The sequence below is a fragment of the Gymnoscopelus microlampas genome (genome assembly GCF_963454915.1).
Source record: "Gymnoscopelus microlampas genome assembly, chromosome: 11".
NCBI classification, from domain to species: Eukaryota; Metazoa; Chordata; class Actinopteri; order Myctophiformes; family Myctophidae; genus Gymnoscopelus; species Gymnoscopelus microlampas.
In genome coordinates this window covers 23,969,279-23,991,881 of record NC_139948.1, presented here as the reverse complement: position 1 = coordinate 23,991,881, position 22,603 = coordinate 23,969,279, and the positions used below count along the sequence as shown (strand labels likewise).

At 42.6% G+C, this 22,603-nt stretch overlaps 2 protein-coding genes across 3 annotated transcripts in view; one reads left to right on the top strand and one right to left on the bottom strand.

Annotated features, from left to right (window-relative positions):
- Positions 1 to 677: 677 nt before the first annotated feature.
- Positions 678 to 11,093, top strand: litafd (LITAF domain containing). The gene is made up of 5 exons (XM_084071413.1): positions 678 to 763; positions 7,368 to 7,426; positions 8,633 to 8,746; positions 9,209 to 9,416; positions 10,056 to 11,093. Exons 2-5 carry the CDS (start codon positions 7,381 to 7,383, stop codon positions 10,171 to 10,173), a joined length of 486 nt encoding a protein of 161 aa, XP_083927539.1. The 5' UTR covers positions 678 to 763; positions 7,368 to 7,380; the 3' UTR covers positions 10,174 to 11,093.
- Positions 11,094 to 11,853: 760 nt separating this feature from the next.
- Positions 11,854 to 22,603, bottom strand: part of usp7 (ubiquitin specific peptidase 7 (herpes virus-associated)) — a 31,411-nt gene continuing 20,661 nt past the window's right edge. The window contains exons 16-31 of one of the 2 annotated variants that reach the window (XM_084070922.1): positions 22,071 to 22,205; positions 21,439 to 21,540; positions 20,673 to 20,778; positions 20,227 to 20,319; positions 19,847 to 19,914; positions 19,417 to 19,517; positions 18,599 to 18,752; positions 17,349 to 17,416; positions 16,911 to 17,019; positions 16,122 to 16,199; positions 15,505 to 15,605; positions 15,126 to 15,225; positions 14,917 to 15,036; positions 14,488 to 14,559; positions 14,053 to 14,143; positions 11,854 to 13,903 (exon numbers count right to left, since the gene is read on the bottom strand). In XM_084070922.1, the coding sequence (XP_083927048.1) occupies positions 13,797 to 13,903; positions 14,053 to 14,143; positions 14,488 to 14,559; positions 14,917 to 15,036; positions 15,126 to 15,225; positions 15,505 to 15,605; positions 16,122 to 16,199; positions 16,911 to 17,019; positions 17,349 to 17,416; positions 18,599 to 18,752; positions 19,417 to 19,517; positions 19,847 to 19,914; positions 20,227 to 20,319; positions 20,673 to 20,778; positions 21,439 to 21,540; positions 22,071 to 22,205 (1,605 nt within the window). In that variant the 3' untranslated portion in view covers positions 11,854 to 13,796. The remainder of the gene's footprint in view (positions 13,904 to 14,052; positions 14,144 to 14,487; positions 14,560 to 14,916; positions 15,037 to 15,125; positions 15,226 to 15,504; positions 15,606 to 16,121; positions 16,200 to 16,910; positions 17,020 to 17,348; positions 17,417 to 18,598; positions 18,753 to 19,416; positions 19,518 to 19,846; positions 19,915 to 20,226; positions 20,320 to 20,672; positions 20,779 to 21,438; positions 21,541 to 22,070; positions 22,206 to 22,603) is intronic. The other variant, XM_084070921.1, reaches the window with a different exon arrangement.

Genomic DNA, 22,603 nt, shown 5'->3' with positions numbered 1-22,603 from the left:
CGTTGACGGACCTGACCAATCAGAACCTTGGCGAGCCTGACCAATCAGAACCTTGGCGAGCCTGACCAATCAGAACGTTGACGCAAAAGCCAGGTATAGAGGGCTAATATCCGCTCTATACCTAAAGGTATAGAGCGGCTAGCGCCGCTAAAAAGCTACACCCATAGTCAACCAGTGTGCAGTAATGGCAAAATGATGCAAAATTGATTGCAAAATTACAGTATGTTATGCATTTGAAACAGTATATTGGAGGTCTGCACTGTTCCTATTTGTGTCCCTGTTTTGATTAATCTCCCTGTGCCAAGTGTGCCATATAGGGTTTTTTCAACTTGTGTGCATGTGTCTGAGTGTGCGTGCGTGCATGTGTAGGTGTATGATAGTATGAATAAGCTTCTCTCAATGAGAGATTAACACCCCTTTTCCTGTCACATTCCAGCACAAAGGAATGACCATCTCGACTCTCTGGTTAAACAGTAGTTGTTTTTTTTAAAGAAATATCTCTCTCTTTGGTATGTCCTTTTGAAGTTGCACACTGTAAAGTGTTAAAATTCGTAAATAACTCCAGATTGCAATGTGTCTACACAGCATCTGAAAAGGCTTGAGTCACCCGCCTGCATATTCATGTTAATGAGGGGAGGTTGCAGGCATGCATAGGGAGTGGCTGTGCATGGGTACAGGTGTGACAAGAACCCACAACCCACCAGCCACAAGCTCACTGGACTCTAACAGAGACACACACACACCTGTACAACAGCTAACACAGGTAAGACTTTTGGAGCATAGCTTCATGCCTCTTTTCCAGTTTTGAAGGTTTCTGTTCACAATGTACTGGAGAGTCTTTGTTAAGTCAGTAGAGGTAGCCTATATATAGAACTGATGTGTTTGAGATACTAGGTGTGTCTGGTTGCAGTGGTGGAAGAAGTGCTCAGATTTCTTTACACAAGTAAAAGTAGTAAAACCACAATATAAAATGTTACAAGTAAAGGTTCTGTGTTCAAAATTGTACTAAAAGTACACAAGCATTTAGAATAGCAGAATTCTATTTTTCAATAGCAAATTGAAAAAGCAGATCTACAAATGTGCTAAAGCTGTCAAATAATTGTATTGGAGTAAAAAAGGTACAATCTTTGCCTCTGAGATGTAGTGTATAAAGTATAAAGTCTTGAAAAGTTTAAATACTCAAGTAAAGTAAATGCGCCTCAAAACCCAAGTACTGTACTTGAGTACATGTACTTACCGTACTCTACTTTTAAGTGTTGAGATATCTCAAAGATATGTATTCACATAATGGCTTCAAATAGTAAACATATATATAATACTGTGCTGTGTAGCCTACTATGTACAGTACATCCAAGTTATCTTAAAATCCTCAGTGTTAATTTATCCATTTTGTACTCTCTGAGGTATTAGAGCATTGCACTTTGTTTACCCCTCCATTCTTCATCGCTCTCTGATAAGAAGACCTGAGTGCAGTGATGTCAGTATAATCGGAGGGATTCGTGTTAGCCTTTCATACAGTGTCAGGGACAGTAGAAGATTTTTAGTAATGTGTGATGAAGGCTCTGGCAGTAAGTGTCTGGGGGAAAATATATGTTTTGCTTCAGGGGAGTGTTAATTTAAGTCTGACATTTTTAAGCAAGTACTGTAAGCAGGTTGGAGGGACTTATTGTCAGTATCAGCTGAGCAATGAATGAGGGTATCTATGCCCTTTACATTACAATGAATGCACTAGGCTTGACCAAGGAGATGGATTACTGAGGTAGACCTACCATCAGCCCACCGTACTAGACTTATGCTCCCAGCGCATGAGTTACCCAAACAGTGCTACTCACATGCTGAGTTGGCGGTGACCAGGATTGAACACAGAGCTTTGCGATTTAAAGGCGAGCACTCATACCGACTGAGTTAGCCAAGACAAGTTTTAAAATGGACATGTAAAGTATAGGTCAAGTGTGTGCATATTTGTCTAATGTTCCATTCTCACATAGATGATGACAGATGATGTATTTGTACAGTATCTGGTAGTTAGACGTTTAGATTAGAAGAATTGTGGTTTGCCTAGGTCTGTGTGTCAAAAGTGTCCCTGACCAAGACTCTTAACCCCTAACTTCTCCCAGCTGAGCACTCATCATAACCATCTGAGCAGCCGTCAGCTGGGGGAAGATGAAACTGAATTTCCCCAGTGGGACTATAATGTCTACAAATCAAAACAATGTCATATTGCTTCATGGTTGTGACTTTGGCGTGTTAACACATTGACGTCAACTCAGACAACCTGATCCAAAAATGTGATGTGTGTGTTATGATTGGTGGTGCCAGGGTAGGTCACGTCACTGTGTTCTTTCCTGGTATTCATATCATGGTTCTTTTACATTTTTTGAACGAAACACCACCATGACCACTATCAATACACAATTACATTCACAGCATCAGCTATAGGTTCCAAATGTGTGACGTACTCCACCGAAGCTTGTATCAACCAACATGCACTTCCCTCTGGTGGCTATTGTGTCAGGGCTTCTGTCATTAAGCTAAGTTACTGTCTAAACTGTGATGTCGACATGCTGAGGAGGGGAGGGTCAACAGAGGAATGTTGCTGCTGACATGTTGTCCTCAGGGTTGGTCTGACACACCCAGTTAATGGCACATTATTATTATCTTTTTTATACTTTCTCCCAATTTAGCCCCCCCCCCCCCACACACACACACGTGTAGTCCCTGTCACTGCTAACCCCTATAGTTGGTTATGTGCAGACAAGCAGGTGACTCAAGTTGCCAGGGCTCCGCTTCTTTTCTGCTTGACAGCGAGCAGTTTAACCGGCAGGGCATATGCAGTGGAACATGCTATGCAACCTACAGTAGTTCCTCTCCATGCTGAGCAGGCACCACAACCAACTGGTAGGAGTCTAGCGCAGGGACAGAGATCACCCTAGCCACCCGACCTGACCAAGTCGGATATAAAGATGTATTTTGATACAAAATACCCCAAACGTAAATGTATCAGAAATAAACTACTACTAACCGAAACATGTTATTAAAGTACAATACATTTTTTTTACCAAACAAGCAATACAATACATTTCCTGGGGAATTTCCCTAGACTCCCTAGTTCTCGGCTGATACCGACAATAAGCCTCTCCTTCCTACTTCAGTGGTTCACAAAACTCTGCTGCATTTATTTGAACTATTCTTCCACTAGCACCCCTGATTAACAACTATAACGTTGACAGGAGTCCCTCAGCGGTCTATACTAAGACCCTCTCTAATTCTATTTTTGCAGAAAATAGCAGATCTACAAGCTCACATGCATTGTGTTGTTAACTTGAAGACCTGCAATTCTTGCCGAATGTTCGCCCCCGAATAGGAACGAAATAGGGTTCATGTGGTTCAACTAGTCACCAAGAAATCAAATCCTGACCTGCTGCATCAGATGAATAACATCTGGTGATAGTGGTCCCAAATTCCCAATGATCAGCACTAGAACCACAGCTTTAAAAGAATGCTGATTCTTTTGTGATGTGATCAATATGTTTTAGTTATTAAGTTACACAGTCAGTCTCTTGGTCAAGTTACAAACAGGTTACAAACGTCTAAAGTATTCTTGTATCATGAATTTAAGTGAATTTTAAGTATTTAAAAAATAATACACTCAAGGCTCATTTCCAGGCTGAAAATAAAGTTGTAATTTCACAACTTTACCCCTGGCATCCTTATTTTGGGTATAGGCGAGAATATTCAAAACATTTCTAAGAAATTATTAATATTTTCAAACATTTTAGAAAATAACATAAATGACTGCATGGTGAATTTGAGAATAACTTCTAGTTTGACCAAGGGGACAAGCTTCCCATTACTTAACTTTATTTGTTTATTTATGGGACAGTGCACATTAAACATTCAATACATGTACAAGAATTCAATCAATTTAACATGATCTCATGTAAACATGCCGGATTTAGCTAGAAGCTAATGATGCAACCTTGCAGCATAGAATGGATTTGTTAGATTATGAGATAAATGCGAAATGCTATTTTGAGTCAGGTCTACATGTGATGTCAGTTTACTGTATATCTACAAATCTACAAATCACTTTCTGCAACAGATCACTTCCCCATTGAGATCTCCCTCTTTCTCGCTCTCGCTCCCTCCCTCTCTCTCTCCCTGGTTTCAGCTGTCACCAGGCCCATACTGGTTGTGGCTGACTGTGTTAGTATAGTTACAGCTTGGAGGAAACCAGCATTGTTACAGACAGATGTCAGGTCTAACAGGATCTGTTACAAAAGATCTGTTGTACTCCAATCACGGCACCACCTTTTCTGGCTCTTTGTCAGATAGTTTATTTTGTTATGTTTCTGTAATGTTTTTTATGTTGTGAAATAGTTTTCTATTACGCAGACACCACCAGGCCATTATGAGGGCACTTGACTAAAATTCCAAGTTCTTAATTTAGTTTACTATGGATTCAGGGGTCCATTCATTAAACAAATGAACCTGCAAGGGTTCATTTGTTTTCTGTATAGTTAAAGTAGTTAAATAGTTACATTTTACTGTGTATTGGGTTTGGTCACTCTCTCATTGCCCATTCATTCTTAGTCATGTTCACACACCAGAAGCCATCGTTTCCAGTCTGTGACATCAGACATGAAAAGGATAAACATGCAGCTGAGCTGCATTCCTCTACCAAAGTATGGGTGGATACTGAGTTCCACAAGGGCAACTTTGTATGTGTGTGTGTGTGTGTGTGTGTGTGTGTGTGTGTGCGTGTGCGTGTGCGTGTGCGTGTGCGTGTGCGTGTGCGTGTGCGTGTGCGTGTGCTTGTGCGTGTGCGTGTATGAATGACAGCAACCTGTCACCCATGGCATTTAACAGAGACCTGTAACCCAAATGACATATGATGAACAACTACAGCTCAGCATGTCATCCAGGCTAGTGTGTGTGTGTGTGTGTGTGTGTGTGTGTGTGTATGTGTGTGTGTGTGTGTGTGTGTGTGTGTGTGTGTGTGTGTGTGTGTGTGTGTGTGTGTGTGTGTGTGTGTGTGTGTGTGTGTGTCGAGAAATTGGTTGAATGGTACTGAGGGTCAGAATGTGTATTTGTTACCCCTCACATACCATTTAACTATAAACCTATGTGAGGGGAGTATTTCAAGTACGGGATAGTCCATGGAATTACTCACATGAATTTCCTATTTTCAATACACTGAATCCAAGCTGACAATGGGGCAGCATTAACAAGGGCGGGGTGCAATTCTCTTGTTAGTGACTGAAACTCTGTTTGACTTTGTCATTCAAAGCCCAACAGTAGCCTAATGTTGAGTACGAGACAGCTTTGTTCAAGATTCAATGGAAATATTTAGATGTTTGTGGTCGATACTGGATGTTGAACAGAGAACCTAATCCATAATTCTATGACATACAGCTGTAGAGCAGAATCAGTGACATGGCAAGTGTTTCCGAACCTATGGATCAGGACCCTAAAAAAATACTGAGTTGTGGTGGGGTCCCCTTCTCACAATCTATGAGCCATGGTGGACAATCAGCTAAATCTCAAATAAATTCCAAATGGTAACCGGTCAGGTGGGCACAAAAACCAACTGGGCACACCGGACAACTGGGCACACAGCTGTCTGGTCACACAGGTCAACTGGGCACACAGTCAACTGGGCACACAAGACAGCTGGGCACACAGTCAACTGGGCACACTGTCAACTGGGCACACAAGATAACTGGGCACACAGTCAAGTGGGCACACAAGACAGCTGGGCACTCTGCTTTGATGTGCCCCCCCTTTCTATGAAATCCAGTGATTAGTGAACCCCTGCTGTGAATTGTCTGCTCCTGAGTTCCTGAGCAGACGCTCCTGAGTTCCTCCCCTCAGACAGCTGCATAATCACCCCCCTAGGGTTAGGATGAGAGTTAGGTATAGGCCTAGGATGTGACAGTTTCCACTGATTCAACCTAGTAGTCCCTCCCCACTGCTTACACCTAATGGCCCTCCTCCACTGAGTTCACCCGCATAATCACCCTCCACCCAGGTTAGGGTTAGGGTTAGGGTTTAGGGTTAGGGTTAGAATGTAAGAGTCTCCACCGATTCAACCCCCACACACACACACACACACACACACACACACACACACACACACACACACACACACACACACACACACACACACACACACACACACACACACACACACACACACACACACACATGGGAGAGGCAATACACAGCTCACAACAAATGGATGAGGATGCTGTCAGAACTGCAAGGACACACTGCAATACACTATCTCAGTAACAGACATTACACAATGTCTCCCACCGTCTCTCTCTCACAGTGGGGGGGCGGGGGGTACTTAAATATCAAAGGAACACAACAATCCTTGGTAGTCATACGGTGTGCCCAGATGTCCATGTGCCCAGTCATCTCGTGTGCCCAGATGTCCGTGTGCCCAGTCATCTCGTGTGCCCATATGTCCATGTGCCCATTCATCTCGTGTGCCCAGATGTCCGTATGCCCACTTATCCGGTGTGCCCAGTTGTCTAGAAACTCGTGTGCCCAGATGTCCAGTGTGCCCACCTGACCGTCAAATTACTCATGGGAAATGTTTTTTTGCACTCCAGTTTGATTTGTAAACATTAGTGTTACAAACTTAAACCGACCCTCATTGATAGAGAAAGGCTGGAATATAAGGATATTTCTCTCTCATTCTAACACATACGCCGCTGGCGTAGTGCTTGCTATCACACAACACAAGATCCCATTCTTGCAACCAGGGTTTGACTCCCGGGCAGTGCACGTTATTTGGTCAGCTGTAGCGTAGTGGGTAGAGGCTGTCTGGTAATAATCAGAAGCCCACCGGCCCTGGTCTATGTTGAAGTGTCCCTGAGCAAGACACTTTAACAGCCCCCCACGCTCATCATAGCCATCTGAGTGCACCATCTGAGTGTGGCTGAAGATGAATTTCCCCTGTATTAGTGCACCTGCAGGACCTCAGCACCCTCTTGTGTTGAACTGTTAACTACTACAACTTGGAAGTGTAGAGACAATTTGGTTCAAGTGTGGTTTGGGGAAAATGGGAGACCGGAGATCATAAATGATTCTATGTTCACATTGTTCACTTCCTTATATGAAAATTCTGCTACACGATAAGCTACACGAGTTTTGTGTGGCTGGCAACACAGCACGTGTTGCCAGCCGCTTCTACATCTGACTGTGTGTATGAGTACAGCATAAACACCTGCAACACAAAGTTGCAACTAATTTACATTCATTTTGAGACTTGTGGTGTCACTGTCCTGACTGCTATGTTGTGATTTTCTGCTTTTTTTTGTAAAGTGCAATGGTAACTGTCTGTCTGTCTTTCTTAGGACAATAAGTGCAATGAGTGCAGATGGAACAACAGAACTCCCTCCCTACATTCTACCAGGTAACCTCCTCCACCCACTACACACACCTACACACACACACACACACACACACACACACACACACACACACACACCTGAAAGGGCCACGTTTTAACCCTAATCCCGTCTTCACATACTAAACAATAAATAAACATTATTATTGTTTCTTGTGTTTGGTTTGTTCTGTTTTTTTTGGTTTTAGATTTTTAATTGTCATGTAATCTGTGCTGTCTCAGAGGGGATCTCAGTTCTTCCTGGACTACAAGAAAATTTAAGGAAAAAGGTTGTGCTGAACGCCGAGTATGCGCCATGACGCTCACAGGTGGCAACTGCACCGGAAGTTCAGTGAAATAACATAGGAGTCTATGACAGCCGGCTGGACAGCTTGTGAACAAACACTATTTCTGAACTATTGTGACCTTTGTCATATCATCGTCTCAGGGATATAAAAGAAGTACAGTACATCATTTTATTGAGGCATCTAAACCTCGGCAGGTATCGTTTCTGGCTCGGATGTATCGCGAGATTTGGTTGCCAGACAGGAAATGGTGGACAGCCTCTCGATATGTTCAGAAATGTACTTTGTGCTCTTTAGAGACCTCTGTCCACAAGTTTCCTAGGGCATTGTGGGCATCACTTCCTGTCAATTTGATCAGGTATCAGGGATCAAATCGACAGGAAGTGATGCCCACAATGCCCTAGGAAACTTGTGGATAAAATTATACAGTGTACACATCGAAAAGCAACAGCCGATATGTAAACACCATCTAACAGCAGTAATTGCAGACACAATACATAGTATTTACTTAATACAGGTTGCATAATGAAGTAATAAAATACCAAACAAAAGCTAAATGAACAAATGTTTCAACAGCCTGGCAAGATAATTGACAGTCTTGACAAGGTGATGTCATCAGCTGGAAAGGCTTGTGGCTGCCTTCTCATGTGTGTGAACCCCATTAACACATGCCCCCAGGAAATCCAGAGGAACACATACATATACATAATTGTTTCCCCCAGTCATAGGACACTAAGTTTAAATATTAAAACTCTTTCCCACTACATTCTTGCAGCAGCGAAGCTCTCCTTTAATTGACCATATTCACATTTTTTTCTTGTTTTATCTTATCTTTGTCTATTGCCCATCTTTTCTTCTCCCTCCCTCCCATTTTCCGGTTCCATCCTTCCATCTTGTCCTCCTGTCTCTCTCTCTTTCTCTCTATCAGTTGAAGGTAGTAAGGGTGATGGAGTGACGGTGTATCATGTTCACACACCCTTCACCGGCAACATGCAGGATGAGTTAGAGTTACCATCTGTCCAGGCCCACTCTGCGACACCAGGTAAACCATCACACACCTTATCTGGGCTGCTTCCTGCAAGCCAGAGTTTGTTGTACACAGCAGAATCCTGAGTGTTAGTTTAACTGATAGTGTAAAAACATGTTCTCTCTTTCAGAGTTAAACTCTGCAGCATGATTCTGCAGTGTATAGCTACTGTTTATATAATCTATGCTGTAGTGGACACAATCTAGCCAAAGCAGTGTGGACATAGCAGCACAAATGTAAACAACTGGTACTGAACTGGTGGTACAAGAGTAGGTTAAGTGTGCAAATTAAGTTATAAATAAATCATGAAGTAAAAACAAATCTAATGCTATCTTTTTACACCCTACCATTCTGTCTCACTCCTCTATCCTACCTTCCACATTTCCACACACCCTCTAATCTTGTCCTTACCATCCATTCTCCCTTTCTCTCCAAAATTCCATCCCCATCTATCCATCCATCCCTCCCTCCCTCCAGTCTACACAAAGGGAGGCGGTGGTCAAGGTTCTGGAGGGGCTCCTGCAACAGGGGACGGGAAGAGCCGATTTGTGAGTTATGAGACGGAACTAGGCCGCAGCCCTGGCATGACCTCATGTGCCAACTGCCAGCAGCAGGTGATGACCAATGTCACCTACAAGGCAGGGACCTACGCCTGGCTCATGTGCCTGCTGTTCATCTGCTGTGGGTAAGTGTGGGAGAGAAGGGGAATATAAAGGGGTTAGGTCCGTCCGTTAGGAGAACATTAAGAGAAAGGGGGGTCCCGTAGGCCTAGTTGAAATGCCGAGCTAGGCTATAGGTGCAGACTATTTGTTTTTATTTTTGGCAGCCTAGGACTATAGTGCGTACCAAAAAATCCTGAAGGGGGCGTCAACAAGTGTCATTTGGTAGTGAGGGCATCTTGGTGGGGTGTAAACATGTTGCCTTAACATTGACCCCCATCAGTATGTCTGCAGCTACTATGCCACGCCCCCGTGGTGACGACACGTTGGCAAGCACATAGGACATACCGACAGATTGGTTGTTAGAGGGTTTCAACATCTTGGGATGCTAAAAAGGGAGGCAAAAAGGCTGGCAAAGTATTATGCGGTCTCCGCTATAATTTATGGCGGAGAGACGCTGTTACTTATACCCATATAGAGTACTGAGTGATATGCTTAGTACTGATGCTAATTGTATCAAGACCACGTATGCCTTGATTTTGTGGACGTAACTGTACCGCACCTTTAATATTTGTGTCCTTGTATGCTCTCCTTTATGTGGACATGAATACGTTGTTAAAGTGTGTGTGTGTGTGTGTGTGTGTGTGTGTGTGTGTCTCCACCAGGTTGGTTCTCTGTTGCTGTCTCATACCTTTCTTCCTGAAAAACTTCAAGGATGCGTACCACACATGCCCCCGCTGTAACCGGGTGCTCTACGTCGACAAGAAACAATGTTGCAAGTGAAGAGGGGAGATGGGGGATGGACTGGGGAGAGGGGGGATGGGAGGGTAGAGGTGGACACAAACCCACACTTCCTTCACCTCATTCATGAAATAAACAACTTTGTGGGTGAGGTAAAGGAAACCTTACGAGAAAGTTAAGGAATTGAGGTTAAGGAGTTACAAAAGTTGTTTCAATTTCTAGGGCAATGTTTCTCAGCAAGTGGAGTCAGGACCTGAGGGTGGGAAACAGGATGTTTTCACTGGGTTGAGGACAAATCACAACTTTCACAGAACAAGCTTGTGTTATTTAAATTTTGTGGGGAACAGTTCGTAGACAACACAAGGTTTGTGTGCCAGTGTAAACCAGTACACAGGGACAGGCTAAATGTAGTTTATTTCTATGGAATTTCTAGGGCCATTACACTCGACAAAATCATACACGAACATGTTTCATATAATAATCCAGGACAAACAAATGATTATTACTGGCTCCGTCTTAGCTTTAAGTTTATGGCTTGGACAAGTTAAATCAAATGCACGTTGTGAAGTTATTTTAATATGCATACAGATAAGATACTGTAGATAAGAGTCCAACTTTGGCTGCCATGATTCTATGGTTAGTTTTGAGCCACCAAGGTATAATGAAGGCTTGTACATAGACTAGACATATACTGTCAAATGTTTTTGTTGTTTATACGTTCAAAAGGTTACTTCACACGTCACATTATCTTCTTTGCCTTGAAACTAAAATGGACATGAAAGAATTACATTTTAAATGTGTGAACTATCCATTTGAATTCATTTAATGATTTATGATCATGTGCAGAATTGTGTGGGATATATTTGTCTGTCTACTGTATGTAACTCTGAATGTTTTTTCTCCTGCATATATTACCAATACTACACCTGTATTAAGAATTAAAACTTTATTTATAAGTCAAACATGCATTGAATTTTATTTATATGAACTATGGTTTGAATGAGGCAACACAGCCTCATTCAATGTTTATAAAATAAGAAGAAGAAGAAATTAATATTCATAATCAAATCATTTTCTTTTATACGTCAAAATAAATGATACAAGTAGGCCAAAATAAAACCATTTTACATCAAATAATTCCTATATTTAATAGAGGCCTGATAAAAATGTAATAGATGTGTCATGACAATGTCAATTGACTGTCATGTTGATTCAGTGGCATTGGTTAGATAACTGTATATACAAACTAAACCCTTTGAAATATCCTCGCCCAATTCTGATGATGAAACTGACCCTTCAAACAGCCTTGTTCTGTAACATTTAAGGTTTAGGTCAGCTCCATTTAACTTAAAGATGGTCTAACCATTAAACAAGGAGTCGAGCACCAGGCATTCCCTGTTCTGGCACTGTAGATGGAAAATGTGTAGCCATCTTTGGAGCATTTTCAGTTATAATTGTGCACGATTCCCAGTTATTTACTCCAATTAACTATCTGGATAGCACCAGATAGCAATTAACTATCTGGTGTAAATTATGCATAATTGGCAGCCAGGTTGACATAATGCGGGCATCATTTTGAAACAAATCGTTATTAATTTACCCACCCTCCAGATTCAAAATCTTATAGATTAGACTATGATAATAGTTGATTTCTTCCAATATGTATCTGGGGGGTGATGACAGATTAACCCTAATTATGGACAAGCAGAGGAGTAGTTGGCGTTTTGTTTTTATAGAAAATTTTTATTCAACATACATTTTCCAGCAAAAAGGCAATATACAGGAATAGTTGTCGTACACTGCTGCTACACTGAGGATTTTTAAACTGGAAAAGATCAAATCAAGGTGTGATTCTGCAGGTCATCTTTTTACTGCACTTGTAACAAGACAAAACCCCAATGCAATTAGTTAAAAAAAAAAAATCAAATCAAAAAGAACCTGGGGGAAGAAATCAAATGGGAAGTGAGGAACGCAAAAAAAGAAAATCCTACACACGGAATATGAACAGGCGGCTCCTTCTGTACCCAACAACGGAAAAAAAGTGTTTCTCTTAAATTTTACACGCTCATATTTTTAAATATACAATTCTTAAACGTTGTCTTTACAGAGCCAACTATGCGCTATAAGGGGTAGCATTCCTTCTGTGCTTAAAATGAAAAACAAACAGGTTCCAAAAGTGTTTCTTACAATGCTGGTTTTAGTCTATTATGATCCTCAAACCAGCAGTGTCTGCAGCTTCCTATCAAGCACAGCGCAGTTGCCGCTCCCGACCACTAGGAGGCGACATATCATCACTCACACCTGCAGATGCAAATAGAGCTGGGGAAAAGAGAGAAGACGCTTGGAGGGAGAGAAACTGAATGATGGAGGAGCGGAGTGAGAGGGGGACACAGGCGTGGGAAGGGATGACTGAGGGAGGGAAGAACTGAAAAAGAAAGTGACTGGATGAATGGGTGGGGAGCATTAAAAGCATAGTGGATATGAAGTAAAAACCAAAACTACAATTAAAGTTTACATTTTCCAGTCCTGAGAAATGTAAAACCTCTTGACATTAAGTGCCAACGTGCAAGATGAAGTACAGACAATTTATTTTTATTTATTTTTTTTCATTTATTTTAAACAGATGCTGTGGATCTTTTATTTTATTATACAAGATTTGCAGAAAAACAAAAAAACGAAAAATCCCAAACTTGTTTTTTCCCCCTCCAACCAAACTAAATGACAAAGAACTGTGTGTAAACATGGAAATATTGTGTTGCTGCTGTCGTTTATTTGCCTTGTTGCACTAAGGGGGGATGGGGGTGAGGAACTGAAAAATTAAAAGCCACATTGGGGCAACTAGCGAGGTCTCCTCAGCCGTCCGCAACATCCACCATAAAAGGGTCAACGCTCCTTTTAAAATTCTCCCCGCAGAATCGCCAAATCACTTTTCCTCTCTCTTTCCCTCTGTCCAAATCGTCCACCTCCATCTCGTTTCTCCACGCCAAGCAGTGCAACGCCTCTGGCCAGAATTTCATTAGTAGAAACCCTCTCCCCGTGGGGGGGAAAAGAAAATGAAGATTGAAGAAATGAGAAAAGAAAACAATCCCCCCCCAAAAATAAATCATGTCTAGAAGTTCATTATACACTGTGTCCCTTCTACCGCCATGTTTTATTGTTAAAATCCAATCAAATTTTTTTTCTCCCCGTTTTAGACGCCAAACCAGGAAAAGGAAAAAAGGAAAAAAAATAGAAAAAAATAGGCATTCTATACAGAAGCCAGAGAGAGAGAAAGAAAAAAATCAACGTAACAGCCTCAGAAAAAAGTAAAAGCAGGAAAGAAGACGTGGGGAGGTGGTTGGTTGACTGGCTGGTTGTCTGGTGGGTCAGTTGCAGTAGGATCAATTTCACTGAAGACTCAGATAATAGTATAGTGCCGGTGTACAGTTGTCCAGGCCTGGGGGTGTTAAAGGTGATGAACACACAAGCTAAGCACACACCAACATATGCACACGCACACCCTTTCCCTGTCTGTCTGTCTGTATCTCTCTCTCTCTCTCTCACACACGCACTCATACTCACTCACACGGTTGGTTACAGTCTGTGGTTATGGTTGCGCTGGGTGGGTCGGAGCAGGAGGTGGGAGGAGGAAGAGGAGGGGTGAGGAGGAGGGGGGACAGGCTGCTTTAGTTGTGGATCTTGATTGCTTTCTCCAGGTACGTGTAGCGACCTCTCTTTGGAGCTTTGTTGAAGTGGTCCAACCCTAGCCAGGGGCGCGGGTGAGACATGTTACCTGGGTGATGGACAGAGAGAAAGAGCCAGGGTCAGGGAGTAGGTAGATAAGTTATTATAAGAGATCTTGAGTGGTACAAAATCTACTGCAAATTCAGAATTAAAATCACTTAGATTACAGGTTGAGAGAGAGAGAGACAGATGTAGTACCTGGCTGTGGCTCAAAGTCCTTCAGGTTGACTTCGTACTCATCCTCAGTGATGTACTGATGCCGACCCATCATCACAATAGCAAACTTGAACTGACAACACACACCCAAAAAGTTACAGGCCAGTACACAAGGAGAATCATCAGCTAGCATGACAGTTCTATTGTAGCTTCATACTGTATTGACGGAGTTCATTATGTTCAGTGAAGGGCAATGCTGCCGTCAACAACACAGTCCAACAACGAACACGCACAGGTTGTAATGTTAAGTTCAGCAAAATCTGGAGAGTGAACAACAAGCTAGTGTGTTATAAAAGCATTGGGTTGTGATTGCGCACGTATGTGTGCGCACACTGGGTACTGATGGAACAGGAGAGAGCAGAGGGATTGAAAATGAGCATGAGAGAGGAGAGACAAGACTGAAGCATGAATCGGTACCTTCTCAAACTCTTTCTCTTGGATGTCCAACATTGTCTGAATCCTCCTCATCACGTCACGGAACGATTCACCCTGCATGACACGAACATATGCATGCAACCGATCGGTCAAAAGATGGTCAAAAATGGATCCTTATATTGTACACACATACACATTGTACAGACAAACAAATAAAAAAAGGCTTGAACACAGACAGACAAGCAAATAAAGACATGCACACACAAACCGGAAAAATACCTACATAGACACAAACAGAAAAAGCAAAGGGGCATATACAGACACAGAGAAGCAAAGAGTCATACAGACTCAGACAAATGCAAACAGACATGTAGAGTGTAGAGAGACACAGAAAGGCAAACAGACATACAAACACAGAAAAGCAAAGAGACATCACACACAAAAGCTATATATACACATACAAACACACACCTGTCTGATCTTCAGCAGGAAGGGGATTCCAAAGGTGCCAAAGACTTCCTTGTGGAAGTGTGCGACGGGAATCAACATCTCACTGTCCTTGTCCAAGTCTACCTGGTCTACTGGAATCTCCTGGACGGACACATGGACAGACGGAAGTAATGAGAGAGAGACTGCTTAATATAAGAGGAAGAGACACAGACAGGTGGGCAGGCACGTACCTCTATTCTGAAGGTGCGACTGGCGGCGGGAGATAAACATTCTAGCAGCTCGTCCTCCTGGTGCACTCCTATGATTTTATAACTTACTATCTCCAACAGTCTGGAGAGATGGAGAAGGCCAGGACATAAGATGAGAGGGAGGGAGAGGGGACGGATAAAGGGATGGTGGGATTAAGAAGTGACAGAGAGAGATAGATGCAGCGAAACAGAGGAATAGAGGGAAGGTGAGTTTTTATTAGCATTTTTTGTAAAAGCAGGTGTGACTCATTTGCATTTAATTCATATAGATATACACACATACAATATGATATAAAATACATTTCCCTCCCCCACACACACACACACACACACACACACACACACACACACTATTTGTCACCTGAGTTTCTCAGAGCCTTTGTCAGAGAGCTCAACTGCCTTTTTACATTCATCCAGCAGGTCCCGCACACAACCGTGCTTGTCAGGGTAGAGGGTGATCTCCTGTAAAGACACACATATGGTTGATTTTAATGTCTCATCACCTATAGACACAAATAAAGTGTAAGAGTGTGTGTGTGTGTGTGTGTGTGTGTGTGTTTAAATGCTGCATTTATACTGGAATCTACAAAGCTACAGGCTACCCTTCATTTTCAATGGAAACCAATGACGTGAAGATACAAACACCCAATGTTTGTGGCTGCTACAAAATCTGCAAAGCTACAATACAAGTTGAGCTGGCTTCAACTGCAGTGTTGTTTAACCATTTTCACTCACCTCTCTACAAACAATTCTTGCTTGTAATGGGGGAAAACCATTTCTGTCAGCCAGTTCCCTGTTCCATTTAAACATGAGCTTAATATTTTCCTTTACATCTTTCTCGCTCGTCAGACGCACGCTTGACGTCAATGAGCGCGTTGATCAAATGCGATGTATATGCTGCGTCGCAGTCGTATGTAGCTGCCAGTGTGAATACAGCATAAGTGAATGTCTCTATGTACGTGAGACCGTGTGTGTTACCTCCTCTCTGAACTGGCTGTTGAGCCATATGGACTTGAAACTCCTCCTATTCTCGAAGTCTGTGATCTTCATCTTCAACTGAGGAGTGAGAGAGAACAGATCCATATTTCAGATAGATGGTCACAGTATCGTACGCCAGTAGCAGAATCAGACAAAAGGTCTTCAAACAAATGGTCGGCCACAACAACGAGGACACCAAAAAGAAAGACACAGCCTAACAGAAAGGCCAAGAAACAGAAAGGCCAAGAATAACAAACCGACAAATGGACAGACCAAAGGACAAATAATTGAAGACCAAACATCGGGAAAAAACATGAGAAAGAAACAACTAGACAGACAGAAAAGACTGACAAAAACACAGATGGGAGATCCAGGCAGAGTGAGACATACAGAGTAGAGCCAGACCAATATGTGACCAATATATCAATGTATCTGCCATTATTTAACTTTCTTTTTTATCTGTATTGGCAATTACGCAGCCCATTTGTCCCAAGTTTTCACCACTTTCAACCTGGTTTACCAGAATCGGCCTCAGGTCTTAATTGATTGGGACGACTTCATATAATTGGTCCTCACTAATGCTCATGATAATATGGTACCATTTTTTTCTATAAGCTTGGATTCGCCATCGAACTGTCCACAGCCATACTATATTATCATTAGTGAGGATCAATTATATGAAGATGGGCTAAACATCGGTAATCTGTGGTCTGGGACCCTCCATAAAGCAGGATCGGCATTCAGACCCAGAAATATAGCATCGTTAGGGCTCTAATCCAGACAGCATACCTGTTGGTAGTAGAGTTTCTTGGGCTGTCGTGGTTTGAAGAACTGCAGCAGGTCTCGTAGCGTTCCCTCATAGTTATGTCTGAGAGGGTTCCCTGGACCGTCCCTGTACCTGACCAACACACACACACAGAGAGGACAGAGAAAGCGAGAGGACCAGAGCACATGGGGGAGAGGGAAAGGAGGAAAGGGAGATGAGAAAAAAAGAGATAAAGAGAGGCGACAGGTTACAAAACCTGAGATGGTTCTCTATGTGTGTGTCTTTTTTCTTTTAATGTAGGCCAGAGGTCATGGTTGCATAAGTGCACACATAAGTGTGTATGCGTTCATGTCAGTTTTAAGTGCCTGGGTCAGTGTGTGTGTGTGTGTGTGTGTGTGTGTGTGTGTGTGTGTCTGTGTCTGTGTGTGTGTGTGTCTGTGTGTGTGAGACAGGCCTCCTACCCCTGTGACTTGAAGAACTGTAGCAGCATGGGGTCTGTGTTCAACCTCTGAGCTACCGTCTTTGCCACCTGACAGGGAAAAGAAAGATTTACATTACTTCCTCCAAACGTTTTTTTAAATGTCTCACAGCAGAAGTAACAGGGGACCACCACCAGACCAAATACCACTGGTTGTAATTCTAAACACAACATCACAAGGCAGAACACCATAGTCGTAGATCTAAAGGGGCTTGGGGTTGTGCATTGGCCATTTTCAGTGTGCGATGAAGTACAAATTAGACTTAAAATGTAAATGCATCTGAAGGAAATCCCACTCAGTTAAAACATCAGACCAATAAGCACTAGATTAGTGCTAGATTAGCTCCGATCCACCTCCGTTTCTTTGAAGTCTAAATGATCCTTTACATTTATCTTTTTTTATTATGAACTTGGCATATTTATCCCTCGTGTATTCTGACTTCCTAGAGTAGTATAGAACGTACAGTAGGCTATTAGGGGTGCGTTCGGAAATGCGCATCGGGAGCGCACTCACGTATTCGTTTGTATTGGCCAGTGCGCTCAGTGCTATATACCCGAACGCACCCAATGACACTGGTCTTGATACTGTACTATACAGTCTGTCCATCTCTAATCCCCTGCTCTCCATCTCTCCCTCTCACAAACTACCTTTAAATTGGGGCAGAGCGACAAAATGCATTATCGGACAGACAGTATAAGACCTTTAGTTAAGCTTAAGTACTATCCCCCCAAAGAGTATGAACTCCCCCTCTGTGAAGCATTTACAGGGGGAATTCCCCCCACCCCCCATTTGGAGAAAAATATTTTAATGACCTGCTACATAAATTAGCTCAAGGCATAGCACCATTGTAGTAAATAAAACAGCACACGGCAGAACACCATGCAGCTGTAAATGCATATGCTGCCAGTTCTCATGGTCACACTTCTGTCACCCAATGTCCAATCTATGCCCTGAAAGCATCACCTGCAAAACAGAACACAGTACTAGCCTAACAAGTGGAAATAATCAATGGCACTAAGTAGTGTTTTGACAGAAGTAACATTACATCTTTTGCAAAGTACAACACAAACCAGATCACCATGGTTTTAGTTATAAATACAATAGCACAAACAAGATCACCATGATCGCAGTTCTAAATACAATAGCATGGCTTAACCTAACCCAAACAATTGCCATAAAAAACATCCACGTTACATCACCAAAACGATACTTGTTAAGCGTGCGCTACTGACCTGAAAGTAGTTCATGCGGTTGGACAGTGTGACCACAAAGCCAGGGTCATTGTGGATGGTCTTGTCACAGAAGATGACATCCACTCGATGGTATAGGTCCCGGAAGTAGTCCTTAGCTGTGGGCAGCTCACTGCTGTCATTCTCTGGGTCATCCCTGAGGGGTGTGTAGAAACGAAAGATAGAACAGAGGAGAAGGAAGAGGAGGAAGAGAAAAGAACGGGAATATGTAGAAGGAGACGAATGAAAGAAAGATATGGAGGTAATGAAAGGTTATTTTAGACGATACACAGAGGAGTGGAGGGAGCCAGGAGGGGGAGAGAGAACAGGAAAGTGAGCATAGATCAGGAAGAATGGTTAATGGGATATAAGGAAGGGAGAGAGGGAAGGTCAGAGGATGGATGGACAGAACAGATTGGAAGAGGGTGGAAGAGACATTTAGAACCTCTTCTGGGAAATGTATCAGGGACAGTGGCGGAACAACTCAAAGCCGGGCCAGGAGGCACAGCACAGTGATCAGGCCCCCCCCCTGCACATGCATGCACATCCCGTGTGCGCGCGCAAATTTTGCGGGTTTTGGGCGGATTCGGTCAGATTTTGGGAGGCTTTTTGTCACTTTATTTCGGTTTTAGGGTTAGGTTAGGGATATGTTGTTTAATTCTTATTTTTGCCTGATTTTACCGATTTATTATCTGACGGCCCGGGCCCTCCAGGGTCGCGGGCCCGTAGGCGGCCGCTTCGCTGGCCTCCCCGGACGCTCCGCCACTGATCAGGGACTATTTAACACACACACACACACACACACACACACACACACTTACTTCTGGAAGACAATGATGTCCCCATCCATTAGCTCATCCAGAGCCTTGTCCAGAGAAACATCATAGTCCTGTATCCGTTCTGTTAGGTTGGGCTTTACTTCCTGAAATTCACAATTGTAAGAAATGAGTCAATGACAACGACCAGAAAAGCCATCATATGAACTTCTCAGGTGCAGGTTGCTTGGTGTGTGTAGGTGGCTTAGATTTAGTGGTGTACAACATTGTGTTATTAAGTAGATGAGTGGTTGCGTTTCTGAAAGAGGTAACAGAGTTGATGGAGACAAAGAAGAGACCGATAGATATGACAAGGGACAAAGAGAAGACGGGGGAGAAGGGGAAACAAACTGACAGTAAGAGAGAACAGAGAACAAAATGGAAAAGCGTGAGAGGCACAGAGAGAACAAGAGGTGAGATGACAGACAGATCTCACCTCATAGAGGATAAGGCTTGTCTCCTGCTGAAACCCTGCTCTCTCACACATGACTGGCAACAGGTCTCCTGCTCATGGCAATCCAACGACAGAAAACACACACTTAAAAACGTGCCGTATAAAACGCATTCATACTTTCAGACTGCAAATCACTCAGTCCAGTTTTCAAACTTTTACTCTACCCTCTGTGTTTATCTGTTACACCTAAGTAACTGGCTGTTTTGCATAGTGACCAGTAAACAAAGCCTCTATACTAAAGTAGGGGTGAAACGATTAACAAAACTATTCATTAATAATTGTAATTTTAGTAATGAAATAATTGAAATTAAGTTATGTTTCTGCCATTTAAAAGTTGTCTGTGTTCAGTAAGCACCACTTACGTATTTTGCAGGATATAGGTGTGTAGATATGTCCACAATAATTTAAGCTTCTGGTTTTGGGATCATACATCTTCAAGAACAACATGACGTCGTCTGAAAAGAGTCATGGGAGAGAGAGATTAAACGGCACATTGTGATAGTCAGTACATGGTGACTATGGTACATGTTTCAGCAAGACACTTTAGGACCATTTTAATCCCGGTTACGATTAAATATCAAACCAATGGCCCCAATGGCAATGGAAGTTTGTGTGACCTTTTGGATTTCAAATTTGGGATTTGGTGAATCAATAATTGAGATAAATATTCTGTGTCAACTTGAAAAAGGTAAGAAAATCGTAAAAATCGCTGGCAGTGGGCAAACGCGGCCAGAAATAAGTCTGGCAGTGAGAGAGTTAAAGACGAATTTAAGACTTCACTACTTAATAGTGTGTGAGAGAAACTCACGGTCTTTGTCGAACTTGGGTAACGTGGCCCCACTGGCGGCCATCTCTGGATCCACCGTTTCCAGAAATATTGTCCAGGGGTTCTCATTGTCGCTCAAGTCGATCATCTGGTAAATGCATGAAAACACACACACACACACACACACACACACACGTTAGTAACCATCTTGCAACACCCTTTCTGTACTATAATCACATAATTTGAGTATTAGGACAACATGGTACTGTTTCTGTACCATAATCAAAGTATAAAATTGGGTTTTGCACAGCATTAGTTACAGCCTTTGTCTTCAACCTTGATCTTCATTTTTTCTTAATAGATATGCTTTTAGGCAATGATCTTGAGTTAATTTGGGTAAAAAAAGATAAATCACAACAAAAAAGTTTGCTTGCATGATGTCAAATAGGTATGCACTATGCAGTCAGAATATTCTCTGGCAACACCACACAATGCGCGAATATCCTTGTTTGCACAAGTTACTGACAAACATGCAGGTTACAAAGCACATGTACACTCAACAGATGCATACATATTTCCAAGCCCACACATTTCTTTTTGTTGTCCACAGTTTAGCCACCCACCACCCCAAAATACACAGAGCTCACAATTGTAAGAAATGAAAATAGACAATCTACAAGCACATAACACATCGCAGCTTGTAGATCTGCCATTTTCAGTGCGCAACACTGGCACACAACTAAGTATAGATCAGGCTCAACTATGCACATGTTGGTGCCAGTTTACCAGTTTGTATACACAGACTTACCGACTTGCTGCAGTCTGCCTCGTAGTCCAGCATAGCGGGCCGCTTGGTTCCGTTGCTCCGGGCCTGCATGGGCCACAGCCTCATCTGGTCCTGTGGGAAACCCTGCAACACAGCAGACACGACAGACTGTCTCAGACTGGGCTACACACATTATCAATGTCTAACACAGTGGTTCTCAACCTTTTCAGGCCGGGACCCCCCAAAATAATTATATTTGAACCGGTGACCCCCAACCCCGACAAGCACTTGGAATTGTAGGAGTTGAGGCATTACATTTAGTTTGACTCGGTTCCACAGATAATTAGTGAAAATAGCAGATTGGCTATTAAAAAAAACTGCCTCTTATATCATTTGACCAATGTTTGACCAATTTTGATAGTATAGTTTGTTGGTTACTTGTAATACAGTAATGGTCTTTTTCCTTTTAAATTGCCATGCCAATTATCATGTAGGGACCCCCCCAAAATCATGTGGGGACCATCGTGGGGGTCCCGACCAACAGGTTGAGAACCACTGGTCTAACAGTGATTCTCAACCTTTTTAATTTCAAGACAAGGCACTTTCTTACCCCCACCACCCTACACACACCGTCCCTATTTAACACACATAGTTGCACACGCACACACACGCACCATGGTCTGGGATAGGTTCTGGACAAACTCCTGCAGCGTGGAGCTCTTCAGCACCTTGAACACTGTGTACTTCACCTTCTCCTCATCGTACATGTCGTTACCCTGGTGACCACAGAACTGGTCCTCTGTCACCATCTGCAGAGAGAGACAGACAGAAACAGAGTGGGACACAATGGGAAGACAAAGGTGACGGATGGAAAGGAACAAACTGCCTATTGTACATATTTTATTACTGTAGTGGAAGTAAAAGGGAAAACAAACTGATGTCTCAGAAAATAAAACAAAAAACAATCAAATCCATAATGGTAATAACCAACCAGCCTGTAACAGTATGACCATCCCTCTGAATGATGGGAACGTCACTTCTGGCTAAATACCCTTTCTAGAGCAAACGTTGAACTCTGCACTCAAAATACACTATTTGGGTCATGGTGGCTCTGAAATCAATGCATATAGCATTACAGGTGGCAGTGGAAAACACTGAACAGATGAAAAATGCTAACACTAAAGTGGATCAGGCACCTTCTGATTCT

Bases quoted from the DNA above. Each gene is read 5' to 3' on its own strand.
- litafd (XM_084071413.1), top strand. From the start codon at position 7,381: ATGAGTGCAGATGGAACAACAGAACTCCCTCCCTACATTCTACCAG. The intron at 7,427-8,632 runs GTAACCTCCTCC...TCTCTCTATCAG, and splicing joins CCCTCCCTACATTCTACCAG to TTGAAGGTAGTAAGGGTGAT. The intron at 8,747-9,208 runs GTAAACCATCAC...CCCTCCCTCCAG, and splicing joins GGCCCACTCTGCGACACCAG to TCTACACAAAGGGAGGCGGT.